Here is a 17,167-nt window from a genome sequence, read left to right on the forward strand (position 1 = left end):
CTGTACCATCCCTCCAGGTCATCCCAGTGCACCAGCCCCAAGCATCCTGTATCAAACCTGGACTGGCGATTTGTTTCTTATATGATATTATACATGTTTCCATGACATTCCCCCAAATCATCCCACCATCTGCCTCTCCCACAGAGTCCAAAAAACTGTTCTATACATCTGTGTCCCTTTTGCTGTCTCTCACGCAGGGTTATCATTACTATCTTTCTAAATTCCATGTATATGTGTTAGTATACTGTATTCGTGTTTTTCTACTTCACTCTGTATAATCGACTCCAGTTTCATCCACCTCATTAGAACTGATTCAAATGTATTCTTTTTAATGGCTGAGTAATACTCCATTGTGTATATGTACCACTGCTTTCTTATCCATTCATCTGCTGATAGACATCTAGGTTGCTTCCATGTCCTGGCTATTATAAATAGTGCTGCAATGAACATTGGGGTACATGTGTCTCTTTCAATTATGGTTTCCTCGGTGTGTATGCCCAGCAGTGGGGTTGCTGGGTCATAAGGCAGTTCTATTTCCAGTTTTTTAAGGAATCTCCACACTGTTCTCCATAGTGGCTGTACTAGTTTGCATTCCCACCAACAATGTAAGAGGGTTCCCTTTTCTCCACACCCTCTCCAGCATTTATTGCTTGTGGATTTTTGGATAGCAGCCATTCTGACTGGCGTGAAAAGGTACCTCATTGTGGTTTTGATTTGCATTTCTCTGATAATGAGTGATGTTGAGCATTTTTTCATGTGTTTGTTAGCCATCTGTATGTCTTCTTTTGAGAAACGTCTATTTAGTTCTTTGGCCCATTTTTTGATTGGGTCGTTTATTTTTCTAGAATTGAGCTGCAGGAGTTGCTTCTATATTTTTGAAATTAGTTATTTGTCAGTTGCTTCATTTGCTATTATTTTCTCCCATTCTGAAGGCTGTCTTTTCACAATGCTTATAGTTTCCTTTGTTGTACAGAAGCTTTTAATTTTAATTAGATCCCACTTGTTTATTTTTGCTTTCATTTCCAATATTCTGGGAGGTGTGTCATAGAGGATCCTGCTGTGATTTATGTTGGAGTGTGTTTTGCCTATGTTCTCCTCTAGGAGTTTTATAGTTTCTGGTCTTACATTTAGAGCTTTAATCTATTTTGAGTTTATTTTTGTGTGCAGTGTTAGAAAGTGTTCTAGTTTCATTCTTTTACAAGTGGTTGACCAGTTTTCCCAGCACCACTTGTTAAAGAGATTGTCTTTTCTCCATTGTATATTCTTGCCTCGTTTGTCAAAGATAAGGTGTCCATAAGTGCGTACAGAGTGTTTTATAAGAAATTAATCAAAAGGAAATGGGAAAAAAATAGTTTTAAAACATTATGTGATTTTCTTTAACGACAAAAATTAGGTATTTATCATAGTAGTGCTTTAAACCATTTTTTGACAATCATGTAAACTTTATTACCAGAATCTTCCCTAGAACTTTTCTTAGTGCTTCCTTGACCTCTTTGTTCCTCAGAGTATAAATAAGAGGATTAAGCATGGGGGTCACCACTGTGTAGAAGAGAGAGACAAACTTTCCTTGATCTTTGTATGTACTTTTGGCTGACTGCAGATACATGAACATGATGGTTCCATAGAACATGATGACAACTGTCACATGGGAAGAACAGGTCCCCAAAACTTTCTTTCTTCCAGTAGCTGATTTGATCTTCAAAACTGCTTGAGTAATGTAACCATAAGAGACTAGGATGAAGGAGATAGGCACAACAAGGAAGAGGATACTAGCCACAAAGAGCTCAGCCTCATTGAAAGTGGTATCCACACAAGCCAACTTGATAAGTACAGGGACTTCGCAGATAAAATGATCCACTTGGTGATGCCCACATAAAGGTAGCTGCAGGGTGAGAGTGGACTGTACCAGGGTGGTGGCCACCCCACTAAGCCATGCTAAAGATGTCAGGGCCATGCAGAGATGAGGGTGCATTAGGAGAGCATAGTGGAGGGGACGACAGATGGCCACATAGCGATCATAGGACATTACAGCCAGAAGGACACACTCAGTAGATCCAAGAGCAAGAGAGACATAGAGCTGAACCATGCAGCCACCATAGGTAATGGTTTTCATGGGATCCTGCAAGTTTACCAGGAGCTGAGGAGTAACACTGCTAGTAAAGCAGAGGTCCAGGAAAGAGAGATGAGAAAGGAAAAAATACATTGGTGTATGAAGTTTGGGTTCCAGATGAGATATCAGAATGATGATGGTGTTCCCTAAAATGGTTAGTAAATATAAGATCAAGATGACCACAAAGAGGGCCGTCTGTAACTGAGGGTAATCAGAAAACCCTAACAGGATAAAACCTGTTATGTTTCCCTCATTGGTGCTCTTCACCATCCCCATGTGCAAAGTATGTTCCAGAAAGTTGAGTCATAGATGAGAAAGATTATATATTACATAATGTCAGATAAATGACAATGTCATCTCTCCCCAAAGTTATATGTTAAATGGTTAGACCTCATAACTTGTATCTATTTTCCTATTATGTACATTCTAAATAAATACAGTGTGCATTCTCTCAATGGCATAGGTGTCTTCTGATGCTCTGCAAGATAGAAAAGAACAGATTTTTTTAATGATCAAACTATAGTAATTAAAACAGTATTGTATTGGCATAAAGGTAAACGTATAGGTAGTTGGAGCAGGATAGAGAACCTAGAGATAAACGCTTGCATATAAACAAGTAATCTTCAACAAAGAGACCGAGAATACACAATGTAGAAAGGGCAGTCTCTTCAATAAACAGTTTGGGGAAAACTGAATATCCACATGCGAAAGAATAAAACTGAACCCCTAGCTTACACCATACACATAAATCAACTTAGATTAAAGATTTGAATGTAAAATCTGAAACTGAAACTCCTAGAAGAAACATGGAGGAAAACCTTCATGGTATTGGTCTTGGTGATGATTTTAAAGGTATAAGACTAAACCATGGGCAACAAAAGCAAAAATCTATGGAAGGGGAGAAAATATACAAAATTATACCTAACATCCAAGATATATAAGAAATTCAAATGTCTACAACAACAACAAAAGAGATGATCCAATTAAAAAGTGAACAAAGAACTTGAACAGACATTTCTCAAAACAAGACATACAAATGTCCAGTAGGCATATGAAAAAGTGTTCAACACCACTAATCATCTGGGTAATGCAAATAAACCCACAATGAGATATCACCTCATACCTGTAAGGATGGCTGTTATAAAAAAAGAAAAAAGACAACAAATGTTGGAAAGATTATGGAGAAATTAGAATCTTTGTACAGTATTAGTGGGAATGAAAAACAGAATCAATGTTCCTCAAAATATTATAACTATCATACGGTCCAACATTCCCACTTCTGGGTATACCACCAAAGAATTGAAATTGGGATCTTTAAGTGATAACTTCATTCGTGTATTTATTGCAGCATTATTCACAACAGCCAACCTAAGTGTCCATCTAATAATGGTCAAATAAAAAGATATACTATTCAACTTTAACTAATGGAGTATTGTTAGCATATGATAAAATATTATGAATAAATAAAGAAGATACAGTATATTCCGTGCATGCGTGCTAAGTCCTTTCAGTTGTGTCTGACTCTGTGTGACCCTATGGACTGTAGCCTGCCAGGCTCCTCTGTCCTTGGGAATTCTCCAGGCAAGAATGCTGGAGGGGTTGCCACTCCCTCCTCCAGGGGAGCTTCCTGACCCAGAGATCAAACCTGTGTTTCTTATGCCTCGTACACTGGCAGATGGGTTCTTTACCACTAGCGCCACCTGGGAAGCCCCTTATGGTATTTTAGTCAACTTTAATTAATGGAGTATTATTAGAATATTGATGAAATATATTTAGCCTTAAAAAGGAAACAAGTCTTACAATGTGCAACAACATGGATGTACTTTGAGATGGTATATTATGTAAAATAGGTCAGACACAAATGGACAAACACACCTCTAATATGTAATATGTAAAACAGTCAGCCTTATAGAAACACAAAATGGTGATGGCCAGAGGATGGGAGGAGGAGGAAACAGGGAAGTGCTCAATGGTTTAAAAATTGCAGCTATACAGCGATCCAAAAATCTGCAAGCAATCAATGCTGGAGAGGGTGTGGAGAAAAGGGAACCCTCCTGCACTGTTGGTGGGAATGCAAACTAGTACAGCCACTATGGAGAACAGTGTGGAGATTCCTTAAAAAATTGCAAATAGAACTCCCTTATGACCCAGCAATCCCACTGCTGGGCATACACACCAAGGAAACCAGAATTGAAAGAGACACGTGTACCCCAATGTTCATCTCAGCACTGTTTATAATAGCCAGGACATGGAAACAACCTAGATGCCCATCAGCAGATGAATGGATAAGAAAGCTGTGGTACATATACACAATGGAGTATTACTCAGCCGTTAAAAAGAATTCATTTGAATCAGTTCTGATGAGATGGATGAAACTGGAGCCGATTATACAGAGTGAAGTAAGCCAGAAAGAAAAACACCAATACAGTATACTAACACATATATATGGAATTTAGAAAGATGGCAATGATGACCCTGTATGCAAGACAGGAAAAAAGACACAGATGTGTATAACGGACTTTTGGGCTCAGAGGGAGAGGGAGAGGGTGGGATGATTTGGGAGAATGGCATTCTAACATGTATACTATCATGTAAGAATTGAATCGCCAGTCTATGTCTGACGCAGGATACAGCATGCTTGGGGCTGGTGCATGGGGATGACCCACAGGGATGCTATGGGGAGGGAGGTGGGAAGGGGGTTCATGTTTGGGAACGCATGTAAGAATTAAAGATTTTAAAATTAAAAATAAATAAATTAAAAAAATAAAATAAAATAAAATCTTGAAAAAAAAATAAAATAAAAAAATAAAAATTGCAGCTATACAATATAAGTTCTAGAGAGCTGCTGTCCAACATATTGCTTATAATTAACAATACTATATTATGTACTTAACATTTGGTACCAGGGTAAATCATGTTATATATTCCTACCACACATCCACACAAAAAGCAAAAGAACACAGGGGAACTTTCAGAGAAGACATATAAATGTATTACCTAGATTGTGGTGACTGTATCATGGGTCCACACATATGTCCAGACACATGAACTTATATATGTTAAATAAATTATGAATTTATTTATATATTAGTTCTACCTCATAAAGCTATAAAAAAAAGAAGCACCATCATCTGTTTTAGGAAATTAATTTTATTATCACTTCCATCCAACCAAATGTACACCTTTATATTGATGTCTTTCTAGTCACATGAAGGGGAAACTCAGTTAATTTCAACTAGAGAAAAAAACAGGCTTATTTAAGCAACTTTCAATAAAGTGAGAATCAGACCATTTTTCATCACCCCAAAAGAGTGGAAATTAGTTGCAACACTATGTAATTTTTAAATATACCAGATAAGACTGGCATTAATTAAAAATCAACTACTCAGAGCTATATGTTCAGTCAAAGGTTCATACGTATTTAGTATTTAAGGCAACATTTGAATCTATTTCTTATGATCAACCAGTTAATTCTATACTCTTACCTATCTTTCTTTTTCTTTCCCTTAGTGTTTGTTTCTGTGCTTTTGAAAAATTGCTCATTCTCTGTTTTTCAGAGACCCAGGATCCTCCAGGCTCCAAAAAGTCTTTAGGAAATGAAATGCTAGCCATATTTCTTTTTCCTGTAATCATTTGCATATTTTTTATCGACTCAAAGTGTGAGTGCAAAATGTATTTCATTATTTGAAAGCAAGTTATCAAGGGTAAATAAAACATTCTTTATTATCCTTATGGTAGTAAGCATACTTTACTACCATACACTCCAAAAAAAACTTTGTTCTCAACTATCTGGGAACCTTGATAATGGATAAATATATTTTTGCATTTGAATAAGTTGTATATGTGTCTACTCACAACAGACACTCACAACAGATTGTGAGATTCATGAGGCCAGGAGTCATATATGATATGACTTCTCTGTCTCTAACCCTTAGAGTGGTCAGCACAAAGTAGCCTTTCAAAAATTATTCAGCAGTTCACTCATATTATATCCACCATATTATACCTCTTTCTTTTTCCCTAGGGAAACTAACATGTCTCTAGTCAACTAGTAGATAGCAGATATCACTACCAAATGAATGATCAAAACTTACCAACCTTCCCTCAAATTAGAGATATCTCAAAGATATATGGCTCTGCTATCTATTTGAACATGGATTTATTGAAAGCATGAAGCTGAGAAAGTGGACTTGTAATGTCATAACTAGGGGGTCAAATCCACACATGGCCCTTTTCTTGATTTTTATGAACTCTATCCCATTCTTATAACTACAAAATGGAAACACTCTGACTTATCCTCATTATTTCATCTTTTTCTCATCCTTTCTCAGTAGGAAATACCATAAACTTTATGTTTATTACTAAAGCAAATGATCCCTTTTCAAATATTTTTAGTAGATATTATGCAGAGTACTCTTGCCTGGAAAATCCCATGGATGGAGGAGCCTGGTAGTCTGCAGTCTATGGGGTCGCGAAGAGTTGGACACAACTGAGTGACTTCACTTTGACTTTTCACTTTCATGCATTGGAGAGGGAAATGGCAACCCACTCTAGTATTCTTGCCTGGAGAATCCCAGGTATAGAGGAGCCTGGTGGGCTGCCGTCTATGGGGTCACCAGAGTCAGACACGACTGAAGCGACTTAGCAGCAGCAGCAGCAACTGTTATTAGCTCCTATCACTTCAGATCAGTGCCCTGCAAAATATCTACCTTCCACTTCACTGGCAGTATTCCAATTCATTGACTTTTTCTTTGCATAGTAAACAATTACTACTTCAGTTTACATTTTCTTTCATCTGAACCTTTAAAAACCTCACAATAAACATGAATGAGTGGACTTACAGGAAACAGCAACAGTGTCCAAACACCTTCCAAATGTACATTGCTAAGGTCACAGGAAGCAATTAATTCCAATTATAGATATCACTAACTTGGACTCATTAAGTAACAGTATTTTTCTGAGCAAGTAAAATATCTTTATTGCTCATTAAGAACACATTATGCATTACTAAGCATGAAAGTTTCACAACAAGTTGTGAAAAACATTTTTAAGATGTAAATATTGACAATGAATGTAGTATTTCCACTTCTCTCTTTAAAACTAATAGCTTAAACACAAATGGCAGAAAATAGAAAGTGAATACTATTCTAAGCAGGAACAGTTCTAAAAGCTATGGAATGTTTATAAGCCTATATTATATATTCCACATATTATGTGCCTGATATGTTAAAATTTAACAAATCACATGAACAAAGAGTGAAACTCTCTTTACTAAGCACTATTCGATATAGGTCTCATCTTGGACAAACAAAGTATAAAATATAAAGGGCCGTGAAAACGTATATACTTCTAAAAGTATAGCCCATATAAGGGATGGCTCCATAGCTGGGAAGATTAGCTAGTTTCATAATTAAGTGACAGGGTCAAGTATCAAGTTGAGCTGGGCATGTTCCAGAGTAGAGATTTCATTAAGGGAAGAAATGATTGAAAACTATATATCTTGAGCGAACATTCAAGATGCCCTGTGTACTTTCCTATCAAATGATTGAAGGACAGAACACAAATTCTAAATTACCAACATTTAATTCTCCCTCTCATATTCTAAAAATACCACTAAAATAGCACCGGGGGCTGGGGTGGGAAGATGGAAACTATAAGACAAAATGATTCTGCTGTATTTGGGAAAAGACAAGTCTAGATCACTGTATACATCAAAAGATAATGGATATGTAAAAAGTATAAAACACTGAACCTAATGTTTGAAAGTGAAAGTTGTTCAGTCGAGTTGGACTCTGCGACCCAATGGACTCTGCTACTGCTGCTGCTAAGTCCGATTCTGTGTGACCCCATAGATGGCAGCCCACCAGGCTCCTCTGTCCCTGGGATTCTCCAGGCAAGAATACTGGAGTGGATTGCCATTTCCTTCTCCAATGCATGCATGCATGCTAAGTCACTTCAGTCATGTCCGACTCTGTGTGACCCTATGGACAGCAGCCCACCAGGCTCCTCTGTCCATGGGATTCTCTAGGCAAGAATACTGGAGTGGGTTGCCATTTCCTTCTCCACCATGAATTCTACAGTCCATGAAATTCTCCAGGCCAGACTACTGGATTGGGTAGCCATTCCCTTCTCCAGGGGATCTTCCCAACTCAGAAATAGAACCCAGGTCTCCCACATTGCAGGCTGATTCTTTACCAATTGAGCCACCAGGTAAGCCCAAGAATACTGGAGTGAGTAGCCTATCCCTTCACCAGCAGATCTTCCGGACCCAGGAATAGACTGGGATCTCCTGCATTGCAGGTGACTTCTTTACCAGCTGAGCTACCAGGGAAGCGTAATGTTTATGTTTTTCAAAATAAAATGCAACAACAACAACAAAAATCAAAGACAAAGAAAAACAATGAAGTGAAGATCTCTAAGAAACAAAAGTTAGATGAAGAATGTATCTACTTGAAGAATTTCTCCAAGAAACAAGGTAAATGTTTGGGAAATAAAATGTACTCCTCCTCACTCTCTAAGAATTTAAGACAATCTGTAGCTACAAAAACAAATGATTCAAATCAACAGTAGTTTTTAAAGAAAGACTGGCTAATCGTGTGAAAAACATCAGGAAAATGTATAATGGTTACTGACTAAATTATATTTCACAAAGAAATTTTCATACAAAACAGCAAATTGAGGCTAGATTGTAAACAATTTTTATGCTTTATTATAAAACTGCCAGTCATCAGTTGTGCAAAATACCATCTTAAAACTTTCAATTAAAGTGGAGATAGACTTGTAAACAAAGACACATTTCTGATTCCCAGGTGGCGCAGTGGTAAAGAATCCGCCTGCCAATGCAGGAGACATAGGAGATGTAGGTTCAATCCTTGGCTCGGGAAGATCTCCTGGAGTAGAAAATGGCAACCCATTCCAGTATTCTTACCTGAAAAATTCCATGGACAAAGGAGCCTATCAGGCTACGGTATATGGGGTCACAAGGAATAGGACATGACTGAGCATGCAAGCAATATCATGTGAAGAACCATACTGTGTAATTGAGACTAAATAAATCATGCTAAAAGACTCTGATGCTGGGAGGGATTGGGGGCAAGAGGAGAAGGGGACGACAGAGGATGAGATGGCTCGATGGCATCACCAACTCGATGCACATGAAGGGAGTTGGTGATCAACAGGGGGGCCTGGCGTGCTGCGATTCATGGGGCCATAAAGAGTCGGTCACGACTGACCGACTGAACTGAACTGAACTGAATAATCATTCCTTCCACCAATAGCTAAGGAGTATCTCTCAAGTTTCAGCCAGACTTCCCATCCAGCTCCCCCTGCAAATGTTGACTGTCTAATCTGCAATTATGTTTCTTCGTTCTATGTAACCCACTCTTCCTTGGGCTCCCCACATGCTCTGTTATGGGCCTTAAATCATTGTATGAAACTAACTTTTGGATTTGATAGCTGTCTCCTAACATGGGCACTCTTGGTCTCTTTGTTTTGAACCAATCCACTGTGACAAGGAACAACCCATGGGACAGTTCTCTAAACCCTTGAAGATAATGCCCTCTTGTATTCCAACAGATGCTACCACCTTTAAGACCACTGATTATCTGTGCTATCCTCAGAAAATGACATAATCAATGTTGTCTTGAATTGTCACCCAATCAATGTTGTCACCTGCAGCCCAACCCATCTGCCTTACACAACCATCTGCAGGGTATTTTCATCCTCAAGAAATGAGATATTCATAATTCACGTGGTCTTGGGTGTACCTCCAGGATAACTAAAGTATAGAAAACTTCTGGATGTTTTCATATCACAGAGAGTCTATCCTGGCTGTAACATAAGCATGGAGAGAGCTCCTCCTCTTGCTTGTGCTGGACGTACACATAGCACCTCACATGTACCTGGAGCTCCTGCATTCCTCAAGAATCTGCTATCTGCAGAGACTTCATCTCTAGTGTATATCCCCAATTTGTTTCTCTTGATTGAGTCATTAGAAATACCACCTGTATTAAGAAATGTTTTAAACTCTCATATTGTGTTTCTCTAACACTGAAAGTTTTTTCTCTTTGAAAGTAGTCTGGCATCCATTATTTCACTCTGTGATTATAGGGTATGAGTTCAAATTCTGTCATACTTTTTAGTCCACAAACTATTATTCTCCTTAAAATACTTTCCAGTATATAAAAGTTGCTATGAATCATTCAATCTTCTACTCAACTTTGGTAAACTCTTTTTACATTTCTAAAATCCAACAACAAAAAACAAAAATTAAATTTTATATGTAAATATATGAAACAAAATGTTCTCATCCACATAGGATAGGAATAACTCTAGTTTAGACATCACAAATACTGTCCACTAACTGAAACCCTTTTTTAAAAATGGGTTCAAATGTCCTTTCAAAAGAAAAAAGAGATATGGGATGTATCATGAGAGAGGGCAGTATTCTGATATAAAAAACAAGCATTTTAATTGTCTATAGGGTCAATCCAGAGGAAATTAGGAGACTGAGATTGCTATTAAATAAAGGGGCAGCAGGGTGGTAAGTGAAGAAGTGAGGCACATGTTAATCTCTCAGAAATGAATTTCTGGAAATGCATTTGTACTTACAAGTAATATCAGTTGGTTAAGCAGATAATGTGTTTACTGACTTAATTCCCTTTTAAGTCAATGAGACTGTCTCTAGACTTTGACAAGATGCTTCACAAATGTGTATCAATTGCAAAAATACTTCTGTCAAAAGGTCAGTTTTTTCATTTTGAAGAATGTAGAAAGATCAGGAATGATAAATTTTAAACTCACTTTTTGCTGCCTTTGAGCAGAGGTGATATTGAGCATCAAAAAAAAAAAAAAGATGGGGGGGGGGGGAAGGAAGGAAAGGAGCCAGGGAGGAAAGAAGAAGTCCAGTCAATTTTATGAGGAAAAATGTTTTTGAAATAGTCAAATACAACATGAAATTACTATTAGAAATCCAGAGACTTCTCAATTCTGAAAAGAAAGTGCAAGTGTTAGTTGCTGAATCTTGTCTGACTCTTTGCATCTTATGGACTGTAGCCCACCAGGCCCTCCTCTGCCATGGAATTTTCCAGGCAAGAATACTGGAGTGTGTTACAAGTCCCTGCTGTAGGGGATCTTGCCAACCCAAGGAGTGAACCCAGGTCTCCTGCACTGCAGGCAGATTCCTTACCATCTGAGCCACATGAATTTCTTTGATTTCATAGCTTACTTTACATGCAGTAAAACATACAACCAGACTATGATGACCACAGCAGGTACCATCTGTCAACATACCTGTTTCAGGCTGAGAACATGCATTCTAGCTTCAGGAGTTACTTCTTTGTTCACAGTATTTCCGGGTGCCTGTGTCTTGAGAGGAAATATAAAGGTATTCCTGATTAAGGTCCCAGAAAACAGGAACTATTCAAGACAGTGCAAGCTAGGAACCAAATGTGAGGTTCTGAGAAAAGGAAACATTCAGGCTGTTATAAAGTCCTGTCACTGACTACCAACTAAACTAATGTTGGTATGCCCACAAAGATAATACCTAATCTTTCCTTCTTACCTGGAAGAGTATGCAAGAATACTGAAACTATCTTTGGGAATTTCCTACATGAATGAATTTTGACCCTCAGTTATGAGTAAGAATATCACAATGGCTAGAAAGCTACTTCTCTGAAACTGAATCTCTCTGCAACAGCTCAGAAAGATGTTGTGCCTGCTCAATCAGTCTGTGGTACAATATGGAAATGCCAGTTGCAAATAATTAAAAAGTAAATAGTTTCTAAACTAGATGCTGGAGTTTGCATAGAAACATGCCAGAAGAAAATGAGCAATCCCCGGTGATGCCAATTCTGAAAACAATGAACTTGAAAGGGTAAAACCCCAGTGACTTATTTCCTCCTTTAGGGGTTGGTTTATACTAGGGGGAAAAAAAATGTTAATATGGCCTTAGAAAGTCCCCAGAAGGATAAGAAAATTACCATATTCCCTCTATGGAAAATATGTTGCTCATTAAAATGTCCATAACAGAAGATCCCAGGATACGATCATGAAAAAAAAATGCCCTGTGATCATCATTTGTTAATATCATCTAATGTTTGTGTGGTAAGATACCAGGAACTTCCCTGATGGCTCAGAGGTAAAGAATGTGCCTGCAAAGTGGGAGACCCAGGTTCAGTCCCTGGGTCGGGAAGATCCCTTGGAGAAGGAAATGGCTACCCACTCCAGTATTCTTGCCTGGAGAATTCCATGGGCAGAGGAGCCTGGTGGGCTATATTCCATGGGGTCACAAAGAGTAGTTCACAACTGAGCAACTAACATGAACACTGGGAACTTACCTTGGCACTTTCCAAAACATGTGCCAGTTAAATTTATCCTAAAGAGCTGTGGAAAGAAGAGAAGTGAAAAGCAAAGGAGAAAAGGAAAGATATACCCATTTGAATGCAGAGGTCCAAAAAATAGCAAGGAGAAATAAGAAACCCTTCCTCAGCAATCAATGCAAAGAAAGAGAGGAAAACAATAGAATGTGAAAGACAAGAGATCTCTTCAAGAAAATTAGAGATACCAAGGGAACATTTCATTAAAAATGGGCTCAATAAAGTACAGAAATGGTATGGACCTAACAGAAGCAGAAGATATTAAGAAGAGGTGGCAAGAATACACAGAAGAACTGCACAAAAAAGAGCTTCAGGACCCTGATAATCATGATGGTGTGATCACTCACACTCACCTAGAGCCAGACATCCTGGAATGTGAAGTCAAGTGGGTCTTAGAAAGCATCACTATGAACAAAGCTAGTGAAGGTGATGGAATTCCTGTTGAGATATTTCAAATACTAAAAGATGATGCTGTGAAAGTACTACACTCAATTTGCCAACAAATCTAGAAAACTCAGCAGTGGCCACAGGACTGGAAAAGGTCAGTTTTCATTCCAATCCCAAAGAAAGGCAATGCCAAAGAATGCTCAAACTACCACACAGTTGCACTCATCTCACATGCTAGTAAGGTAATATTCAAAATTCTCCAAGCCAGGCTTCAGCAATACGTGAACTGTGAATTTCCAGATGTTCAAGCTGGTTTTAGAAAAGGCAGAGGAACCAGAGATCAAATTGCCAACATCTGCTGGATCATGGAAAAAGCAAGAGAGTTCCAGAAAAACATCTATTTCTGCTTTATTGACTATGCTAAAGCCTTTGACTGTGTGGATCACAATAAACTGTGGAAAATTCTGAAAGAGCTGGGAATACCAGATCACCTGACCTGCCTCTTGAGAAACCTGTATGCAGGTCAGGAAACAACAGTTAGAACTGGACATGGAACAACAGACTGGTTCCAAATGGGAAAAGGAGTACATCAAAGCTGTATATTATCACCCTGCTTATTTAACTTATATGCAGAGTACATCATGAGAAATGCTGGAATCAAGATTACAGGAGAAATATCAATAACCTCAGATATGCAGATAAGACCACCCTATGGCAGAAAGTGAAGAAGAACTAAAGAGCCTCTTGATGAAAGTGAAAGAGGAGAGTGAGAAAGTTGGCTTAAAGCTCAACATTCAGAAAACGAAGATCATGGCATCTGGTTCCATCACTTCATGGTAAATAGATGGGGAAACAGTGGAAACAGTGGCTGACTTTATTTTCCTGGTCTCCAACACCACTACAGATGTTGACTGCAGCCATGAAATTAAAAGACACTTACTCCTTGGAAGGAAAGTTATGACCAACCTAGACAGCATATTAAAAAGCAGAGACATTACTTTATTTACAAAAGTCCATCAAGTCAAGGCTATTGTTTTTCCAGTCGTCATGTATGGATGTGAGAGTTGGACTATAAAAAAAGCTGAACACCGAAGAATTGATGCTTTTGAACTATGGTGTTGGAGAAGACTTTTCAGAGTTCCTTAGACTGCAAAGAGATCCAACCAGTCTATCCTAAAGGAGATCAGTCCTGGGTGTTCATTGGAAGGACTGATGTTGAAGCTGAAACTCCAATACTTTGGCCACCTGATGCAAAGAGCTTACTCATTTGAAAAGACCCTGATGCTGGGAAAGATTGAGGGCAGGAGGAAAAGGGGACGACAGAGGATGAGATGGTTGGATGGAATCACCAACTCAATGGACCTAGGTTTGGGTGGACTCTGGGAGTTGGTGATGGGCAGGGAGGCCTGGCGTGCTGTGGTTCATGGCTTTGCAGAAAAGAGTTGGACATGACTAAGCGGCTGAGCTGAACTGAACCCTATTATAATGCTTGCTTGGACAGTAGAAAAATACTAATTTGGCAATTACAGAGAATTCGGAAAAATTACAGCAACTCAGAAAAATAACCTCAAGAATAGATCTCTTAAGTAATTGGCCCACAATATTGAGGTGGCTATAGAATGAGTTACAATTGAACAGCAAATGTCAAGCATTATTACACCGCTCTGTTCTCACTGTTGTAAAATGCCACTTCACATTTTTGAGTAGACAAATTAATAATTCTATTCTCATTTCTCTTCTCTATTCATATTATACTTTAGTTGTTCTGTAGAAGAAAAATTAATTGCTGCTTTGTCTTTATTCAAAACCAAAGAGTCCCCATTTTTCCTTGATTGTCTAAGTCTGATCATGCTTACCAACAATCTCCAAATTCTACATCCTGCCTATTAAGCTGTTTTGTGCTGATATCAGACTATCAATAATCAATGTTGTGACTGGACACAATTGTAGTTCTTATATACTTGCAAAACACCCTTCAGCAATAACCTTCAGGAAACTTTGAAAAATAAAGCTTTATTATTTACAAGATTTAACAATTACCCAGCACACATGGGGCCACATGGGGTTGGGGAGAAGAGTAGTGTGCTTGGGGTTCTGAGTTTATTGAAATCATGGGTAGGAACCTAGGATTTCTTAAGTTCATTCTTTGTAGGTGAACTTAAAACACAAGAGCAGAAATTTAAAGTGCCCAAACCAGAGAAAGACAAATATATGATATCCCTTACATGTGAAATCTGAAAAAAAAAGGATACACGTGAATTTATTTATAAAAGAGAAATATTCAAATATATACATATGTATGTGTATATATATATATAATTAATATGCTTCAAACAAAGAAAGCCAAAAGAGAAAAAAGTCTTCATCAGCCCATAAGGTCAGTTGTTGAAGTGATCTATGATCTCTAAAACAAAAGAGCCTTATTGGGTGAAGGTGACCTGTCTCTTTATCAAGTAAGGTGGCCAACAATTTGTCAGATAGCCATCTGTGTAGTGGATTCACCCCTGAAATGGGTCTCTCATCAATCAAACCTTAAGTCAGGCATTTATGTTACAAAAAAAAAAAAAAAAGAAAGAAACCTGTCAGACCTTGTTTTCCTTTTCATTTTTCTATTATTAAGCTCCAGTTTACTTGGATTTCAGAGATGCTTGCACCCTCCTCAATACAGTGGAAAACATTTTATTTCCAGTTATATCTTTCTATATCTGTGTATATATCATGTAAGTCTTCTATTCATTAAAAAAAATGTCCTCACTATCACCAAAAGCATACCACTTGGAGACTATATGTCTATTATAAGCTGTCAGGCCCTTTAAATTTTACCCATGAATTCTTTCCCTTCATATACACATATTAAAATAGTTGTAATTTAGCAAATAACTGTATAAACTCATTCTTCCTTCTTCAAGGTGAGGTGCTGCTGCCTAGATAATGTTGCTTTGCAACCGTATCAGCTTAATATCAAAAATCCAAATAAAAACACGTAGCCATTAATATTATATTGAGATAAATTTGATTTTACAATCAATTTGATGAAAGTGAGGTTTTTCTCCATCTAACATTCACTTCTATTGTTTGACAAGAGATACCATCACACAGTGAAAATCTATCAATTGGACTGAGTTGGATGATTAGCATATAAACCCTTTATAAGTGTGGATGCTGTTCTGTTCACATCTGTGTCCCCAATACTTGAATAATTGTTAATAAACATACTTCACAAAGGAGATAAGACAAATATAAGTTTCATAAGGAGTTAAAAATTGCATATACCTAGTAACATATATAATGGAAAACATGATTAGTTCATTAAATAAATATCTTCTGCCTAGTAAGGAGGCCATCTTAGAAGTGCACTTGTGGTAGAAAATTAAAATGGAAAGAAGTGGATAGATTAGAGAGATAACTAAAAGGTAAAATCCACAAGACTGTATATAAGTTACAAACAGCAAATGAACTAGGAGACAGAGTTGGAATGATGTATGTTCCATTTTGTGATAATGAGAATAGTAAAAAATTACCAAAAAAACAGAGAGCTTTTGACTTAGCTTTGATGTACTAATTCTGAGGTTGTTTTAATATACCCAGGTGTAGAAGTGAAATACATAATTGAACATGAAAATATAGACAGTAAATATCCATATTGAAGCAGAAATCTGGGAGTCACCTTTGTACAGATTTTACTTTAAACTTTGATCCGGTCATAGCATAGTTGCCATTCTTAAAAATCTACTAAGGAGAGAAACACTAAAAAGTCAGAAAATTGTCAAACAGGAGGAAAGCACAGCAATAATGAGCACAATGTATAATGAGATCACAACCTGAGGGGTTCAGGAATCCATGGTTAGCTGAAAGAATAATAGTGTGGATGTTTAGGATTTGTTCTTTCTGATATGAGTAATTGGTCAAAATATTTCAATCCATGTAAAAGAAAAAGTATAATACTCATGTAGTTATGACTAATAAATTTATGAATAAACTTTATAAGCAATAAAATAACTAGAATAATCTAATTTTAATCTAAGCTGTTCAATATCATTCATTCCAGCTTATATTTATAGCTGATGTAAAGGTTATGCAAATTGTGCAGGTCACCCAGCTGTTCTGTCATGAAACGGGCATTCAAACTCAAGTTCGTCCAACTTAGAATTTCAAGCTCTGTTTAAAATTTTTCTATGGAAACTTACTTATAAGGTTATGAACATAACTGAATTATTTGTTGAGTCATCATCCATTAAATTACTGTCCTAATAATGCTCTTTTAAATATCTTTTGACAATCATGCCTCACTAAA

General features: G+C 37.4%; 1 protein-coding gene across 1 annotated transcript; it reads right to left on the reverse strand.

The window, feature by feature from the left end:
• Nucleotides 1,433-2,386, reverse strand: LOC102187587 (olfactory receptor 2G2-like). The gene has a single exon (XM_005682833.2). It carries the CDS (start codon nucleotides 2,384-2,386, stop codon nucleotides 1,433-1,435), a length of 954 nt encoding a protein of 317 aa, XP_005682890.2.

The sequence above is a fragment of the Capra hircus genome, chromosome 7 (genome assembly GCF_001704415.2).
Source record: "Capra hircus breed San Clemente chromosome 7, ASM170441v1, whole genome shotgun sequence".
NCBI classification, from domain to species: domain Eukaryota; kingdom Metazoa; phylum Chordata; class Mammalia; order Artiodactyla; family Bovidae; genus Capra; species Capra hircus.